Source organism: Schistocerca americana, chromosome 1 (genome assembly GCF_021461395.2).
Source record: "Schistocerca americana isolate TAMUIC-IGC-003095 chromosome 1, iqSchAmer2.1, whole genome shotgun sequence".
NCBI lineage: Eukaryota > Metazoa > Arthropoda > Insecta > Orthoptera > Acrididae > Schistocerca > Schistocerca americana.
Genome location: NC_060119.1, coordinates 536685056 through 536704030, shown reverse-complemented (window position 1 = coordinate 536704030; position 18975 = coordinate 536685056). Strand labels below are relative to the sequence as shown.

The 18975-nt window shown below is 44.1% G+C and overlaps 1 protein-coding gene across 1 annotated transcript in view; it reads right to left on the bottom strand.

Moving 5' to 3' along the window:
• LOC124572840 (odorant receptor 43a-like) overlaps positions 1–18114 on the bottom strand; it is a 34771-nt gene extending 16657 nt beyond the window's left edge. Inside the window, exons 1-3 of the mRNA XM_047131133.1 lie at positions 17869–18114; positions 15166–15315; positions 11284–11487 (exon numbers count right to left, since the gene is read on the bottom strand). Coding sequence (XP_046987089.1) covers positions 11284–11487; positions 15166–15315; positions 17869–18114 — 600 coding nt within the window. The remainder of the gene's footprint in view (positions 1–11283; positions 11488–15165; positions 15316–17868) is intronic.
• Between the last annotated feature and the right edge of the window lie 861 nt (positions 18115–18975).

The window sequence follows — 18975 nt, the reverse complement described above, 5'->3', positions numbered from 1 at the left end:
GTCATTTTAAAAGTAGTCACTGCCCCGCTGATAAACATAAATTATGGAAAATGAAAGCAGCTGTCAAAATGTCAACGAGATTTTCATTTAACGAATTTGAAAGCAATATTTTATCTGCATATTGTAGACATGGCCCCAAAAAAGTTCGGTCGTACGTAAATTCTATGAACGCTACAAATAATTCTATACCTTCTCTTGCTGACAGTACGGGTTATGTAACGGATGATGATAAACAGAAGGCCGAAATTCTAAACCTAGCTTTCAAAAACACGTTTACGGTAGAAGACTGCAGCACCATTCCCCCTTTCAATGTCCGCAGCTCGTGGTCGCGCGGTAGCGTTCTCACTTCCCACGCCCGGGTTCCCGGGTTCGATTCCCGGCGGGGTCAGGGATTTTCTCTGCCTCGTGACGACTGTGTGTAGTGTGATGTCCTTAGGTTAGTTAGGTTTAAGTAGTTCTAAGTTCTAGGGGTCTGATGACCATAGATGTTAAGTCCCATAGTGCTCAGAGCCCTTTGAAGCATTTTGAACCCCCTTTCACTTTCAACTTTCGGAGAAACGCAAGGATGGCTTACATAGTGTTTAGTGTATCTGGGTTTTTAAAACAGTTAAGATCCTTAGACGCCAGGAAGGCATCTGGACGAGACGGTATCCCCATAAGATTATATGTTGACTATGGTACAAATATAGCACCATTATTATCCATCATCTTTCAGAGATTATTGGAACAGCGGAAAGTTCCACGGAACTGGAAGAAGGCCCAGGTCAAAGTAATCTATAAGAAGGGTAGAAAATCGGATGCACATAATTACCGGCCAATTTCACTGACATTGATTTGTTGTAGAAGCATTTTGTGTTCAGGCGTAACGACCTTTAATATTAATAAAAACAGTCTTAACCGCGTTTTATATTTATTTAGTGACAACCTGTTTCAGCCCGTCGCAGAGACCATCTTCAGGGCGAACATACCACTGGTCGACTGCTGGTGGCGTCACGGCTACCAAGGTGTGGCAGGAGACTCTGAGAAGCTCATCTGCAGAAACCAGAACGGTCTTAGGAAACAGCGGTCATACGAGACACAGCTGGCCCTCTTTGTGCATTATGTACAACAGGCTCCAGATACCGGCTTCCAGGTTGATGCCATGTCTCTCGACTTTCGAAAGGCGTTCCACTCAGTTCCGCACTGTCGCTTGCTCGAAAAAGTGAGCGCTTACGGTCTATCGGATGACATATGCGGTTGGATAGAAAGTTTTCTAACAGACAGAGAGCAGTATGTCGTCCTGAATGGGGTTACTTGAACAGAAACAATCCTAACTTCAGGTGTACCCCAGGGCAGCAGGTCCACTGTTTTTTACGATTTACATAAACGATCTGGATGATGGGATTGACAGCGGCATTTAGACTGTTTGCCGATGATGCTACAGTCTACAGGAAAGTAGTTTCACACGAATGTTTTGAACAAATCAATGAAAATTTGCAGAAAATAAATGTGTGGTGTAATGGCGTGCAATTATCTCTCAATATTAGTAAGTGTAACCTACTGCGTATAACAAGACGAAAATCTCCATTAATGTACGAGTACAAAATGAACGCCCAGTCTTTGGAAGCGGTAACATCTGTCAAGTATCTGGATGTGACTATTCGAAATAATCTCAAATGGAATGATCAGATTAAACAAGTAACGGGCAAGATGAACTCTAGATTGCGTTTTATTGGTAGAATTCTGAAGGGATGCATTCCTTCAACAACGAAAATTGCTTACAATACATTAGTTCGTCCATTATTAGAGTATTATTGGTCTGTATGGGACCCTTTCCAGTTGGGTTTGATCCAAGAGATTGAGAAGGCCCAAACAAAAGGGGCGAGATTCGTCACTGGTACGTTTAGCCATTGCGAGAGCGTTACAAATCTCATAGAAAGTTTGAAGTGGGACACACCTGGAGATAGACGACGCGCTAAACAGAAGGGGCTGCTCACTGAATTCCGAAATCCGATTTTCGCCGAGGATTTAGAGCATATATTATTACCACCAACTTTCAAATCGCGCAATCATCACCATTCAAAGAAAAGGTAAACTAGAGCTCGTACTGAGCCGTTCAGACAATCGCTTCTCCCTCGAGCGATCCGTGAGTGGAACAGTGGGGGGGAATATGTCTTTGGCGCAAATTGTGCCCTGCGCCACACACCGCTTGGTGACTAGCGGAATACATATGTAGATGTAGATGTGGTTTAAATTAACGACTTGGAGTGACAAGAACTGCAATGGGTCAAGTTGCTGAAGGAAAAGAGGATGACGCTCTAGAGTTCACCACGAGTATCACTATGCGTTCTGAAAATTTGAAAATTATGAAAATAGGCAGCTGGAAAAGAGTAATACTTGTGGAAATAAGCACATCAATTAAAAATCAGATATGATTTCTGAAAGAAAAAGTTTACACTGTGTTTTATTATGCTAGCTTTCACAAGTCGCCCAGGATGGAACAAATGTATTCACAGTTGTGAGTATATTTATTCTGTTTCACACAGCTGTAGAACATTGCATTGTCTGCTCCTTCAGACTTGCATGCCTGTCTGAAGGAAACTGCATACTACACCGCAGAATACAGAGACTGCAAAATTTTCAGCATGGGCCCAGCAGATGGTCCAGCTCCAGATTCCCTCAGTTTCAAAGCAGTTCTGCGACTCATTGCTGTGCCACAGTACTTCCGCCCCAGTCGTCATCAATGGTAACTTTCATGTTACTTATTTCCGGAACATAAAAATCTGTGTTGCTTTTGAAGAGCTAAGAGACCATAAGCACCCCAACTTCCGAAAAGTTTCCGTCAACCCTCACAAAACTCCTTTCCACTGTAACTTAAAAGTTCTAAATGTGTTTTGCATCACTAAATAACTAAACTGTTTGCAGAGAAAGTACGGACAAACACCAGTAACTTCGGCTGACACTTTTGTTTACGACGTCATATCTCCTCAACCATGTGTGGTAGAATGACATAATCTGGCGGGTACATTCAGTGGTATATGTGGATACTTACTGGAAAATGTGTTACCAATACAACTGCAGTACAGAGGCAATAAAATCAAATGTGTTATTTGATTCTGAACTTTCACTACAAGAGCAGCGAAATTTTAGGAAGTGATAAATAATTTTAGTTTAATTATTTTCTGGAGTGTGCCACCAAGCAGAAATATCAGAAAGTTTGAAGTCATGTGCAAAGTCTTTCGGAAGTCGCTGAATGCTTTTGTGGTATCGGCCGCCATCCGGTTGGCCACACTTTCAAATACGGAGTTCGGGCGGTGAATATACTTAATTTCGGACATTCATGCACTGAGACCAAAGTTAATAATAAATATGGCAAGCTTTTGACATAAGATTGTAACTCTTAATTTGCAGATTATCACAACATTTAACATTTTTAAATACATTCACTAATTACATGAAATAGTGAAAACCAAGAATTTGTTGTCCATGCATCCTGCAACTGGGCTTCATTGGCGAGTGACCATTCAGCCGTTGGCGAATTCGTCTTGAGATTTGACTTCAAGTGATTCGGTGAGAAGTTACTACTACCCAATGTCCATTAAATTTTGTGATTTGCTTCGGAAGGATGATGTACTCATACGTAAGTATGGGTGGCTGGGCAGTACTAAATTTCAGATAGCGAAAATCGTAATAATTTTTTTAGGGGTGGGGGAGTTGTGGGGAGGGGGGTCGTTGTGGGAGGAGGTGTAGGAAGCTGCCCTCCCTTGCCCCTTGTGGTGACGCCAGCATGTGCTGCTCTTTCCCAAAGTTATCTGTCGTTACCGTTGTTGAGTGTGAACTGGAATTTGTTGCATTAGCCAGCGCTTTTTTTCATTAAAGCACATGACACAGTCTTAAATACGTTTTCTGATAACAGCTGCTGTTTGGAAACTCTTATATCTACAGCGCATTTTACTGTAGATTACCAAACGTCCCTCCCCCTCCACTCACCAGTCAATTTGTAGAAGTTGGTAAAGCCATCTGCTTTTTGTTGCGTCCACCGTTACCTCGCTGAGAGATAGTCACTGTTTTCTGTTGTATTACTGGCTAGTAATTTGTTCTATTTCGTACCGTTTCCTTTTTTTGATAGTGTAGTAAGTGTTACAATTACGAGCTTTATTGACAGTGACAGTACATAAGATTATTTGAATTTAGATTAAGAATTTCGTTTAAGTAAGTTTTCCTTCCGCGCCTGACTTCCGCAAGAGGCAAGCGGTGCTTGTAGACGACTCATAGTTCCCTGCCACACAGCAACCTACGTGTGGGCTCAGCTTGTTTCTCCCCCCCCCCCCCCTCCCCTCCCTCACCGAGAAACCCTCCCAGGCAATGGGCCAACTTAACAAACTGAAGCTACATAGCATGTGTGTGCGTCGCCATTTATCGTAGCTCGTGTCACAAATCATTATTTACGTGCTGACTCCGGGAGGATTCTGATTCGAGCACTCGCACTCATTTCGTTCGGTTGATCGCAGCAGGTAACGATGCTGCCGTGTGGTCTATCCCAAGCGCCGCTTCCCCATAGGTCTCCGCACCAGCATTCAGTATGTACGCGGTCGTACAAAGCTTTTGGTAGAAGCTATGCCTCAAAAGAGTCGTCATTTCTGCAGTTCCAAAACACTGTGATTTCATTAGTAATGAGAGCTGTGTCTAATTTTCAAACACGTATATGCAACAACCAAGCGACTTCCTCAGAACCCGAGCCAAAAGTTGTGTTTTTTTCTCATGTCAGTCACGACTCACGTATAATTTTATTTCAGAACCTCTGTGCGAACTCTTGCTGAAGCTGCTACCACACAGCCACAAAACCCTTTACTATATCAGATAACGTTCACTTACCTGATCTGTTATAATGTTTCCGAAAATGCAGTACAATCCCGTTTGGTATAGGACCGGAGGTATAGCCAACAGCGCCTTCAGTGCTTTTGTTACGCTCTTGTCTCTCTGCAACAACTGTCAGTGCCACACTGGATATTAGTAAATACAATACTCAATCGAACATGTATGATATTTACTTTTCGTTGGGGTGCAGTTGCAGGTATAAGAGAGTGCTTTTTGATTAAAACAACAACTTAAATTATTTTTCCGGACCGTCGTGGAACACTGAATACTACCAATCAAGCTTCACAATAACTTGGAAAGGAATTTCCTTGTTAAGTGTATGTCAAATTTACTTTCCTTCATGGAGAACAACGCAAGGTTGATAGGTTGTGGGATTTCATTACTACAGTCTATTAAAATATGAAAACAAAAATAGTTTCTAATTACTTGTCACATTTCATCGTAATAAGATATGAATTGCGGTAATAGTACCTAGTACCAATGCGCATATTTTTCCTGTCATCTAAAACAACAAATAGTCGAAAGAGTTTTCTTCGTGTTTAACCAATAATAAACTGCTATATACACTCCTGGAAATGGAAAAAAGAACACATTGACACCGGTGTGTCAGACCCACCATACTTGCTCCGGACACTGCGAGAGGGCTGTACAAGCAATGATCACACGCACGGCACAGCGGACACACCAGGAACCGCGGTGTTGGCCGTCGAATGGCGCTAGCTGCGCAGCATTTGTGCACCGCCGCCGTCAGTGTCAGCCAGTTTGCCGTGGCATACGGAGCTCCATCGCAGTCTTTAACACTGGTAGCATGCCGCGACAGCGTGGACGTGAACCGTATGTCCAGTTGACGGACTTTGAGCGAGGGCGTATAGTGGGCATGCGGGAGGCCGGGTGGACGTACCGCCGAATTGCTCAACACGTGGGGCGTGAGGTCTCCACAGTACATCGATGTTGTCGCCAGTGGTCGGCGGAAGGTGCACGTGCCCGTCGACCTGGGACCGGACCGCAGCGACGCACGGATGCACGCCAAGACCGTAGGATCCTACGCAGTGCCGTAGGGGACCGCACCGCCACTTCCCAGCAAATTAGGGACACTGTTGCTCCTGGGGTATCGGCGAGGACCATTCGCAACCGTCTCCATGAAGCTGGGCTACGGTCCCGCACACCGTTAGGCCGTCTTCCGCTCACGCCCCAACATCGTGCAGCCCGCCTCCAGTGGTGTCGCGACAGGCGTGAATGGAGGGACGAATGGAGACGTGTCGTCTTCAGCGATGAGAGTCGCTTCTGCCTTGGTGCCAATGATGGTCGTATGCGTGTTTGGCGCCGTGCAGGTGAGCGCCACAATCAGGACTGCATACGACCGAGGCACACAGGGCCAACACCCGGCATCATGGTGTGGGGAGCGATCTCCTACACTGGCCGTACACCACTGGTGATCGTCGAGAGGACACTGAATAGTGCACGGTACATCCAAACCGTCATCGAACCCATCGTTCTACCATTCCTAGACCAGCAAGGGAACTTGCTGTTCCAACAGGACAATGCACGTCCCCATGTATCCCGTGCCACCCAACGTGCTCTAGAAGGTGTAAGTCAACTACCCTGGCCAGCAAGATCTCCGGATCTGTCCCCAATTGAGCATGTTTGGGACTGGATGAAGCGTCGTCTCACGCGGTCTGCACGTCCAGCATGAACGCTGGTCCAACTGAGGCGCCAGGTGGAAATGGCATGGCAAGCCGTTCCACAGGACTACATCCAGCATCTCTACGATCGTCTCCATGGGAGAATAGCAGCCTGCATTGCTGCGAAAGGTGGATATACACTGTACTAGTGCCGACATTGTGCATGCTCTGTTGCCTGTGTCTATGTGCCTGTGGTTCTGTCAGTGTGATCATGTGATGTATCTGACCCCAGGAATGTGTCAATAAAGTTTCCCCTTCCTGGGACAATGAATTCACGGTGTTCTTATTTCAATTTCCAGGAGTGTATAACGTATACTTATATTACTTTCATTACGTGTAGGAACACTATTTTTGAAAAAGGAACTTTTCCCTAAAATAAATGCTTTTGAAAGAAGTAGCAGTTCCCCCACAATCGACCTCAACAGGAATAAATTTAAGAAAAAATTGCACTCTCAATCTCATCATTCACAAATCTTATACAAATGTTGGATTCATAGTAGAAAGCGACGATCAGTTATCAAACTTTACGCAGGTCACAGTTAAACCGTCTCAAAGATCCCTGTTACTTGGTGCGTATACTCCTTCATGGGCTTTGTCGTCAATAATACTGTAGAGACTCATTTAAATGATATTTCAGTTATCTTTCAGTGAACACTCGGAAGAGAAAAACACCTTGCATTTTGATGACAGTTCCTTAACCTTCGTACAGACTTTTGGGAACTTCTCTGCCGATTATGTGTTCAACAGCATTCCTATTGAACTTTTAAAAAGTCAGTGACCGAAATCCGACCTAAAATAAGTTGGTGATAAGAGCGACAGATGCGTATGTGCTATCATTTTATCCATTTAAAAACGTTGCCAGCTGTGTCTCAGGAGCTAAAACATGACAACACTGCAGGGAATTGTTTTGATAAATTTATTTTAATTTCATTTTAAAACTTTATACTTTAATAACCTATAGCACACACATATACAAAAACCAAAAAAGTTCCTTTAATGAATATTGTTTATAAATGCGTTAGTGGAATTTATTGGCACTTTGTTTGCAAAAACTAGCACTGGCATATATAAAAACTAGTTCCATCGAATCAGACTTATTGTGTTACAAACTTGACAGTGAACAAGAGCAGCAGCACACAGTGAACGGAAGGAAGTACAACTGTGTGAAAAAAGGTGCAACTGGAACTGGTAACCACTAGAAAAGAAAGAAAATAAAAATTCTGGTAGCGAGCTGGGAATAAAGAATGACCTTTCCTTAGAAGACCTTTCTCGGTTCCTCCGTTCATTGTAGTGAACCGTTCGTTGATCCGTTCCTTTGCGAACGACCGACCCCTAGTTTTTTGCCGACCCATGGTATGCTGCAATGACGCATACACTCACATATGTACGCACGGCGACTTTCAAAACGAGGCTACTCATTGGAAATGGCATTTAATTATCCAGTCTCACTAACCATCAAAAGAAATTACAAAAATGTCTGTAAGACGCGCTACAGTCTCTCGTTGATATACTTTCAAACCATCTGTGATGATACTTGGACATTGAAAAGAATGAACTGTTCAGCTACCCTCAGTACGTGAACTGATGTTGAACTGTATTTTCATATTTCGCCCCACTGGTGATCAAAACGTGTTTGTTTGGTTGGACACTGCGTCTGCCACGAACGCTAATTTCATGGCAGACAAAAAGTTTTCAACGGTTTCTTCTGCATGATTTCAGTTTTTCCTTCTTTTTTATTAAAAAGAGTATTGTAAAGGTCTTAAGTCCTTCGAATATGTGGTTGAAATTTCCTCACGAACTTGTACATTGTTGCCCAATGTTCCGGTATATTTCAAAACACCCAAACGAAGACTAAATGGCTGACAGGTCACTCTTGTCTCTTATCTTTCAAGATATCATGTAGAATCAGCCACACTATAAACTAGACAGAACTGATTTTCTGTCATAAAAATGTGCACGCCTTTCATCTACGTTTTCCAGCGTGGCAGTGGAAGTTGAAAATTTTACACGTACATCCTATTATTCTTTACGTAAGAAGTGTGACTTGTTTATTTAACAGTTGTTAAAGTCTCCAACTGCGTCTCGGATTAAGACTCATTGCATCTTGGCACCCATAAACTATCGTCCAGAGATCTCTATTCTCTGAGAAAAATATTTATATCTACACCGCTCCTTGATTTCTTTTTCCAGTGTACTAGATATTTATGTTTGCTGATCTAATAAAGAACACATTCACAAAACGTCTGATGTTTCTCTTCAGTCTGGTTCATTTAGATAGCCGTTTAAAAACGTAGAATCACTAAGGAAATTTCTTAAATATAATGGACGTTGGAGTATTTCCGTTAATGATGTTTTCCCTAGTCGTAATTAACTAGCAAACTGCGGTATTTACTTACCACTGCAGTGACAAACATACTGGAACACAAATTAGCCATGTTGACGAACAGCAGTACAAATATTGACACAGTCATTGACGACTGCAAAACAGCAACCAATCTGGAACAGACGAGAATGACTTACATAACTACACGTAAAATACTCTCAAATGAGGCATCTACGCCTCGTACATCCATAGGACTTGTGTAAAAAGAGCACAAAAATGTTCGGAGGTAAGGAAAGTATTCCTTACGTAGAACATCCATAAGTAGAGAACGAGAATCCAGAATGAAATTTTCACTCTGCAACGGAATGTACCATGATATGAAACTTCCTGGTAGATTAAAATTGCGTGTAGGACCGAGATTCCAGCTCAGGACCTTTGTCTTTCGCGGGCAAGTGCGCTACCGACTAACTTAAGATAACAGTTGTACTTCCGCCAGAACCTGGTCTTCTAACTTCTGAACCACGCAGAAGCTCTCCTGCGAAACTTGCAACCCTAGCGCTCCTGGAAGAAAGGTTATTGCGGAGACATTGTTTAGCCGAAGCCTGCGGGATGTTTCCAGAACTGGCACAGTGTTTACCCTTCCTGCGAAAGGCAACGGCTCTAGATTGACTGTAGCACAGGCACAAATTTTCAGTCTGCTAGGAAGTTTCATATCAGCGCACACTTTCTTCCAGTAGTGCTAGTTTTGCAAGTTTCACAGGAGAGCTTCTGTAAAGTATGGAAAGCTGGACACTACGTACTGGCGGAAGTAAAGCTGTGAGGAGTGTTCGAGAGTCGTATTTGGGTAACAGGATCGGCAGATTACTTGCTTGTAAAAAGTAAAGAACACGCGTTATATTCCCAGTCTGGCACAGTGTTTTTGCCTTCCAGCAAGTTTCAGAACACGAGAATGTTAAGAGCTAAAGAAACTGTTAAGTACAGGAAGAATAAACATGGCTAAGGTGATAACATGTCAGTTTTTTTACTTCGCAATCCCAGTCAATTGCGCTAACAATCTTAACAGGAAAATCGTAGGCACCATAAGTAAACTGCTGATGTCGCGTATTCGAGAGTAAAAGTGATCGCTGTAAGTGTTCACGAGCTATTAGCTACATACATCAGAAAAGAATCCATCTAACTGCATCCTCAGTCATAAACATCGTTCGGCTCCATCGTTCTCTAAAAATATGTTTTTTGTTCTCAACTATACAATGAATGACCCTAATACACAGGTGGTGAAAGAAAACGCTTACATGCAAAGCTGAAAACATCTTTCTAAACTCAAATTTGGGTACTACAGCTTCAGTGTACGTACTGCAGTGAATTCTGATAACTCGCAGTGAAGGATTATTGGAAGCGGCGTTGTTCTTTTTTGTATGATTGTGAAAGCCTTTTCCCACATATTGGGGTGGGATAGTTAGTAGTTTGTTTACTTGAAGTACAAATGTACCACTCACCTAATTTTTAGCTGAAACAGCAAAACCAAGAAGGATACCTGTGACTGCAATGGACTTTACTACATTAGACACATGACATTACATAAGTGATTACAATTATTGACTAGTACACGTCTCATTCATAAGAGGCCGAGCACAGTCCCAGATACGACGAAGACAGGAAGGACATCGGCCTGTCAAGGAAACCGTCTCGTCATTTAGAGACGTTCCAGGAAATTTAAATCTGATGGTCAGACGAGAATTTTCCACCTGGTCATACCGAATGACAGTGCAGCGTTTTCTAAGCTGGAATTATCCTCCGATTGAGTAACCTTTTGAGTTTTGTCATGATGCAATAGCTATTTATATTCTGTAATCACTGCAATAAAAATTAAGCTTGTCAATGACATGTTATCACAGTTATACTGGACTAAAATATTAGTCAAGTATTTGTGTGGTTTTTAATCATACATAAACAAATTTCCTACTTTCCGTGCAATTATTCCTAATTCGTATATATTTTTTTTTTTTTTTTTTTTGCGTTTTTCCATAGTGATCGTAGATTTAGTGGATGTCGAAAAGACATTAGCGAAGTGTCGACTAAAGAAACTGCGCATAAACTTTGTAGTACTGCGGTACCGTAGTATAAATATCAGGATTATATTTACCTAAATATCGTCTGATGATGCCGAACGTTGTTCACGAGCTGGAAATATATCTCCTCATCTGAAACATCTTTTGTTATCAGCGTAGTATTTAAGGAATGCTGGCTGCGAGAAAATTTCTGCGTTTCATTATTTATTTGTACACTGGAACACAAATCCTCAACCATGTACTGTGGAATCTTGGTACGAATTCTCTGCATGGCTGACACACTGTGACTTAAGACCTCAATTTCTGCAGAAATCATCAGTATGAGGTGAATGAAGAAACTGTCGATGCCGACCGAAGTCTCGGAAGCTATCAGAAGGCAGAATGATAGCATCGCGTACAGCAGTTGGTACGTGGGTGACACCTGGATGTCCAGAGGTAGCCACGCAGGCGCGGGCAGCTGCCGACGTGTGTCGCCAGAGCCCTCTGCGCCCCGGAGCACGCTGCGGGACAGCAGTGGAGAACACACCCAGCCTATGATGGCCGGCACAACTGCTGCCTGGAAGAGCAACAATACACTCTGTTACACTTCTCGTGGCTGCAGTGCGCTCGCACACAGTGAGGTATGTACAGGTTTAGGCTTACGCAATTTCAATGGGAAACGAGGCACACAGAGGCACTGTACTTTGCTCCCGTAACCACAGCTGAAACAAGATGAGGCAAACAACATGTACAGACGGGCTGGGACCGCTGAGCACTGTAGAGAATTTCACTGTAAAAAATCACATGAAATCGGCAGAAGGATTCACTCGTGAGTACCAAAGTGCTACCAGCACAATGACTGAATGCAGGTAGTTGGAAAGAGCGAAGTGCAATGGGTGAGCTGCTATGGTAAACAAAACACTTCTGCAGTCAATCTTAAGCGACGATTAAGGTGGCGCAAAGAGCGACGCACTGAACAGTGGATGACAGTAAACGAGTGAGCTGGAGTGATGAATCACGGTATATCCTGTAACAATAAGACTGCAGCGTTTGGATTTGGCCGATGTCTGGAAAACGCTATGTGTATTAGACACATTGCCAACGGTGAAATACAGAGGAGGTGGTGCTACCATATGGGTGTGCTCCACTTATCGAGCTTAAGAAAACGTTGAATGGGGAAGGATGTGAAAACATATTACAGGTATGTGTACTGCGTAGAGTAGGGGAACAGTTCGGACACGTCCATTGTATCAGTACGACTAAGCACACCGTCAGAGTGCTGCATCTCTGAGATAATGGTTTTTGGACAATAACATTCTGGAAATGGAGCGCCCTGGCCAGAATCCCCTCCTACATCACACTGAACACATTTCGAATGTGTAAAAACGAAGACTTCGCTCTAGACCCTGGGTCCCAATATCGCTACCTTCTCTGGTATCAACTCCTGAGACTCCACAGACAGCTTGGCCATCTCTGATGTCAAATAAAATGTTGCAAATGGCTCTGAGCACTATGGGACTTAACATCTCAGGTCATCAGTCCCCTAGAACTCAGAACTACTTAAAGCTAACTAACCTAAGGACGAAACACACATCCATGCCCGAGGCAGGATTCGGACCTGCGACCGTAGCGGTTGCGCGGTTCCAGACTGAAGCGCCTGGAACCGCTCGACCTCTCCGGCCGGCATCTCTGATGTCGTGTCCCTGTGCAATGGCTACCACTTCAGGACACACTCAATTTAATAAGTGACATAGTTTATGGAGCTCTTCTGGACTTTTTCAAGCATATTTTAACATCGACTTCCTTCCTACGTGGAAGCTAATTTTATGAACAGACAGAAAGAGCGATGATGGATAGTCGCTTGTCTCTGGGTAGTGGCTTATAGTGCTTATAGAGAGTCTCGTGGATGAGGCACTTACGACTACTGCCAACCAGCTCACCTGTTTCTTCTCGCATGTTGATGACGCATTCATCAGTTTTGTCACATGGTCGGAAAAGACTGGACGAGGTTCTTGACCATCTGAACTCGACACACCGCAACATTAAGTTCACAATATAATTAAAGAGTGATCGTCAACTTCAGTTCCTGGATGTCGTGGTGAAAAGGAAGACGGATGGCACGATAGACCACAGTGTGTACAGGAAACCGACGCACACTGACTTATCCCTAAAGGCTGGCAGCTGCCATAATCCGCAGCAGAAGAACGGGGTATTGAGAACACTTGTACACTGAACAAAGACACTATCCGACTGAGACAGCTTGACAGCAGAGTTAGAACACCTGCAGCAAGTGTTTACATACAATGAGTACTCATGCAGGGAAATCCGCAAAGCGCACTTGCCACTACACGACGTGATATAACGTGAGAAGAACAAGAAGAAATGACCAGAAGTGTGCCTTCCTACTTTATGCAGGGCTTTTACGCTAAGATCAGCAGGACACTGAAAAAAAAGAAAAAAAGAGAAGAGTGTTCTGTCCGCAAAATAAGATCAGGGCGGTCCTTGGAACGGTCAAAGATGATTTGGGTTTAAGGAAACATGGTATCTATCACACATAAAATGAATGTGGTGTGTCTTACATCGGTTAAACCACCGGAAAATGCGAAAAACTATGTAAACAGCACTAATGACATACCAGGCTACGACAGGCCACTAAATCACCAATAGCAGAACATTGCCTGGAACTTGAACGAGTCATGCATTATGATAAAACCAGTATCCTGCGTCTGACCCTAAGATTTAGGGATACTGTGATTACTGAAACAATCGAAATCAAGATTACAGAGAGCATGATCAACCGGGTTTCAAGATACTAGTTCAGTACGATGTTGAATCTGGCTTTAGAATTAGTAAAGAAACAACACAAAATAGTTCCATTCTCCGGTAATGAACGTCAGAGAATAAGGGGCATAATTAGCGGGATCGAATCGCTTGTGAAGCACCAGGTGAACCTGTAACTATAGTGCACGCGGACGAGAGAGCGAACATCAATCGCCCTAAACCTCAGGGAACACACGTCCTAGGAGCAAACACAGTACGTAACTGTAGGCGGCGCCGGACGTGGTGACCGAGCGGTTCTAGGCACTACTGTCCGGAACTGCGCGACAGTTACGGTGACAGGTTCGAATCCTGCCGCGGGCATGGATGTGTGTGATGTCCTTAGGTTAGTTAGGTTTACGTAGTTCTAAGTTCTAAGGGACTGATTACCTCAGCAGTTAAGTCCCACAGTGCTCAGAGCCATTTTGAACTCTAGACGGTGGCCACCGCCACGAGAGATTGCTGCAGCAGGGACGGACGGAATATGTCATTCCCACAAAATGGTTCAAATGGCTCTGAGCACTATGGGACTTAACATCTCAGGTCATCAGTCCCCTGGAACTTAGAACTACTTAAACCTAACTAACCTAAGAACATCACACACATCCATGCCCGAGGCAGGATTCGAACCTGCGACCGTAGCAGTCCCGTGGTTCCGGACTGCAGCGCTAGAACCGCACGACCACCGCGGCCGGCTGGAATTCCCACAGTAGCGTAATTTGCCACGAAGGGCAGCTTGTCGGGGCGTACCCAACCTACAAGGCCAGGAGTATGACACGGACACTAAGAAAGCCGGCAGCGGCAACGATCAGCATAAGAAACTTCTGGAGTGTGTCAATAGTACTGTCAACGCGCCTCGCTGGCGTGCATCCAGTACGGGACGCCTTGCCACTGCCGCCACCGGAGGAATGAGCGGAAACGGGAGCGGACTGAAGAAGGAACGCCTAGAGATAGAAAGAGCACCACCAGAAATGGCCGCAGAGGGTACGGTTTTCGTAAGGAACACCAGTCACCGGCCAGGCGCAAGTATGGAACAAGGGGAGGTTGTCGACCAGCCGCAGGAAACACGTGATGGAGACACCGAACCACGACGTCGAGATGACAACGACTGAACTGTTTAATGTTCATTTCATCGTCTTGGGCAATTGGCACTTTGCACGCTAACTCATCTACAGTAGGCGCTGGCTACCAAAAATTGTATAATTTTGTCCTGTGCTCCAAAAAGTGTCTTACTTAATATTATTGGGTATGGAACTCTGGGATGAACTGTATGAGTGACGTGTCGGTTAACGTAACAGTTAGTAACTAGTTTCAACACATATGCTAACAGTAATATTCTCACCTATGTTTCCAGGGTAAATACTGTTGATTCTTACGCATTATATCTGAATAATGAGAATACTGTACGTAGAGCTATCTGTTAATATGTGAGTCTAACCTGCAAGTAGAAGTAAACGCGGTCCGAAAGCTTCCGATAGCGCCGCCTTGTAGCGTCGCCGCTTCCTCCACTGCCGTAGCGTCCCCTGGTCCAGTGCAGCAGCTGCACCAATTGGCGCAGGGCGCGTCCCCCATGGACGAAGAGCGCAGCCTGTGGACACATGCAATCATGTTTTATGGTCGCAAATTGCTGTTTTTTATGTTCTTGGATTTGCATGACACTGTAAATCACAAAGCGTTCCATATGTACCGTATAACAGGTGTGCTAGCACGGTGTACAATTATTACCTACAAGCAGTCAGACAGACGGTTCTGCATGTGTATCTTGAACCTCGCAAAAAAGAGGCAATTTCTGCGATAGAAGAGATAAATTGGTCGCTTCTTCTTGGAATCTGCATTTGAATAAAGAGACTTTCCATTAGAGAAATCTCCCTCAAAACCTATTCGATCTAAAACACCGCTGTAACGACATGTACTCGACAAGGCATCGGTGTTGATGGCAGCGTTGAAGGATCTTTCTGGTTTGAGACAACTGGACAGCAAACCATGCCTCAAAAACACTAGACATACACCCTTGACGTACTCACCTGCAATCAGTTCTGATGATCTGGGGCAATCGAAATGTGTTCTTATGTTGCAGGCTCTTAATGGAACAACTGTGAATAAAAACAGGAAACACTGAGGCAGTGTATCATCTAGCGAAAAGGCTGGTATGTTATCCAGAGGGACGTAGTAAGTGTAAGAAAGATTACATCTCTTCCGCCAGCATTGTCTATGTCATTGGTGTGTTAAGCACTGTGGTGATGAACAAGAAGCAGCAATTCATATAGCACAACATTTCACCAACAAGGACATCCCTAGATTGCACATTCCTTTTCGATTCATTCACATCCAACTTGTTACCAAGATGTAGTTGTGCTTCGAGTGTTCACTAAGGACGCTCCTATGCGAACGAGGCAGTGTCTCATGACCAGTGTGACGTAGTTGACAGAGATAAAATACTGAGATTCATAATTTAATTAGTAACTCAAAAATGGTTCAAATGGCTCTGAGCACTATGGGATATGACTTCTAAGGTCATTAGTCCCCTAGAACTTAGAACTACTTAAACCTAACTAACTTAAGGACATCACACACATCCATGCCCGAGGCAGGATTCGAGCTTGCGACCGTAGCAGTCGCGGGGTTACGGACTGAAGCGCCTAGAACCGCTCGGTCACCTCGGCCGGCGCAGATGTCATGTTGCTCTATTGAGTAAATCATCATCAGTGATCTGTAATTAACGATAGTTACAATTTGATTTGTTTTTATGGTGGAAAAACAGTTTGTTAAAATTTGATGGTTTTTTATTACAGTAATTTCTCCTTGGTTTCTCGTGTACATCAGGAAATGTATTGGTCAAAGACAAACTAGTGTCACAGGATGTCAAATCAAACACGTTTCAGTCATCTAGTTTCCAAACTTATTTTATTTGGCTACCAGTTCGGCGATTTACTACGCCATATTCAAGCCCCTGACCGACCTATAGGAAGATTCGACCTCGGTTCTGGTCAAAACAGGGGCCAACATTCGAATACCAACAAATGTTTGATGTCAATGGCATTTTTCCATTTAAGAATGTGTGTGTGTACACAAAAAATACACTTTCTAAGTGTTATTATAATCCGTTTATTGAGTAACGATTGAGCCCATGACTGCCAATGTACTCTGTAAAATCCGCGCATCAATAACCCTTTTATAACCAGAACCGAAATGGAATCTACCTACACGTCAGTCAGGTGCCTGAAGATGGCGTAGTCAATCGCCAAAACTTGTAATCAAATAAAATAAGCTTGGAAATTAGACGTCTAAAAGGTATTTTATTTGTCATCTTGTAGCCGACAGCCGAATCCTGCAGCTACCTCTGAAAAGATGGACACACAGAAAACTAGTGACACTGTTGGCAAGACTACAAAAGACAGCACACACACAGACGTATAAAAATAAACAGTAAACAGTGGTGTACGAAAAAGTATGTTGTGTAAAACGTAAAAGCAGCTAGAAACTAGACTACAAGTATCTGTGTCGAATGAAAAAAGAAACCCAAGACGAGATAGGAGACGGCATTTCCTGATGTAGGTGATAAGCAAGCACAAATGGCCATAAGTAAAAACCAAGAAACTGTTAATGAACTGTTTTCCGATCTTAAAAACAAATAAAATTGTAAATATCCTTAATGACAGACCACTGATGATGCTTCATCTCAATGAAACAAAAGGCGTCTGGTGAGGAAAACACGCCTTTTCTCGTAGTTGTAACGACAGATAGGAAATACCCTCAGGGATTCTGGAGAATGTCTTGGACGTTTTGTTTAGAGAAGTTTTTCCATTTTGATTTGCAGCGCAACAAAACTGAGACGCTACGGCTAGGCGTCCACTACCACTCACAGCTGACTAGTCAAATCCACATCTGCCGTTTATAGTTGTTAGTTGAAGCTGGCACCCTGATTACAAGGCAGCTATGCGCGAGGAATAAGACCAGTCTCGGAACTTTTTGAGCGGACGGTCCATAAGGTCGGCGAGAGCAAGCACACGACCGTCACCACTCGATGGTGGCCGAGGAGGATTTCAAGCCACTCGACGCTACTGGAAACCCTGAAAGTTTTTTTGTTTTATCACGAGACAGCGTCATACGTAAACTAGTGCAAAAACTCTCGAAGACATACCTTCACCAACATTCCGCTGGTGATAAAGGCAACAAAACCACACATTGCGAGTTCTTCCAGTTCGTCAGGAGGGTCCATGGTCAGCTTGAGGGCGACGAAAGCCGGCATCAGGGCGACGGCGGTCAGGGTGAAAGCTGCTCGGAGTCGGCCAGAGTAGTCCTGCTGATGCCGCCACAGCCCGGCCAGGCGCCGCAGGGTCGCCCCTGGCCCCAGCAGCCACTCAACGTCCACTGCCTCTGGCCGCATGGCAGTCTCTCTGGCTGCGCGGGCACCGACCACAGGCTACGAGACTGGACTGCAACACCGTTCACCGGCAGTGCTTAGGTCAGAGAGCGCATGCACCATTGACACCTAGCAATGGAAGGAAACGGAGTAAGTTAAGAACGTAATATTTCGGCCCTATTACTGAATCGATGCTTCGAGGAAGAAGTGACGGAAACAACATGACGGTTCAGGAGATAAATTATGGTTCAAATGCCTCTAACACCATGGGACTTTACATCTGAGGTCATCATTCCCCTAGACTTAGAACTACCTAAACCTAACTAACCTAAGCACACCACACACATCCATGCCCTATGCAGGATTCGATCCTGCGACCGTAGCAGCAGCAGCGCAGTTCCGGACTGAAGCTCCTAGAACCGCTCGGCCACAGCGGCCGGCGAGATGGATTAAAATTTAGCTATGACAAGATTGGTTGATTACATAACAATCATCAGTCAGTGTGTAGAATAGTCTCAGGATATGCTGAGTGGAGTAAAGGGTGTAATGAATACAGAATACGGATTCGAGTAAACCAAAGGGAGACGAAAGTAACGACGGGTTCTAGATATGTGATAACAGATCAATTTAACATCAAAATGGCGCACCAGGAGACCGATTAAATGAAGGAATTATGATAATTTAGTAGAAACGTAACGCTTGAAGGACGAATGAAGTAGGACGTACATACCAGACCGACGCAGGCGGAGAGTACATTCCCGATCAAAAGCAGTCTACTTGTATCCTCAACTACGTACAATATCTTGTGCTACTAGTATGAAACACCAGCGTTAAGATCATGAAGAAATTCACGTGAGCGTACTTTCGAAGCACAACATTCAATGG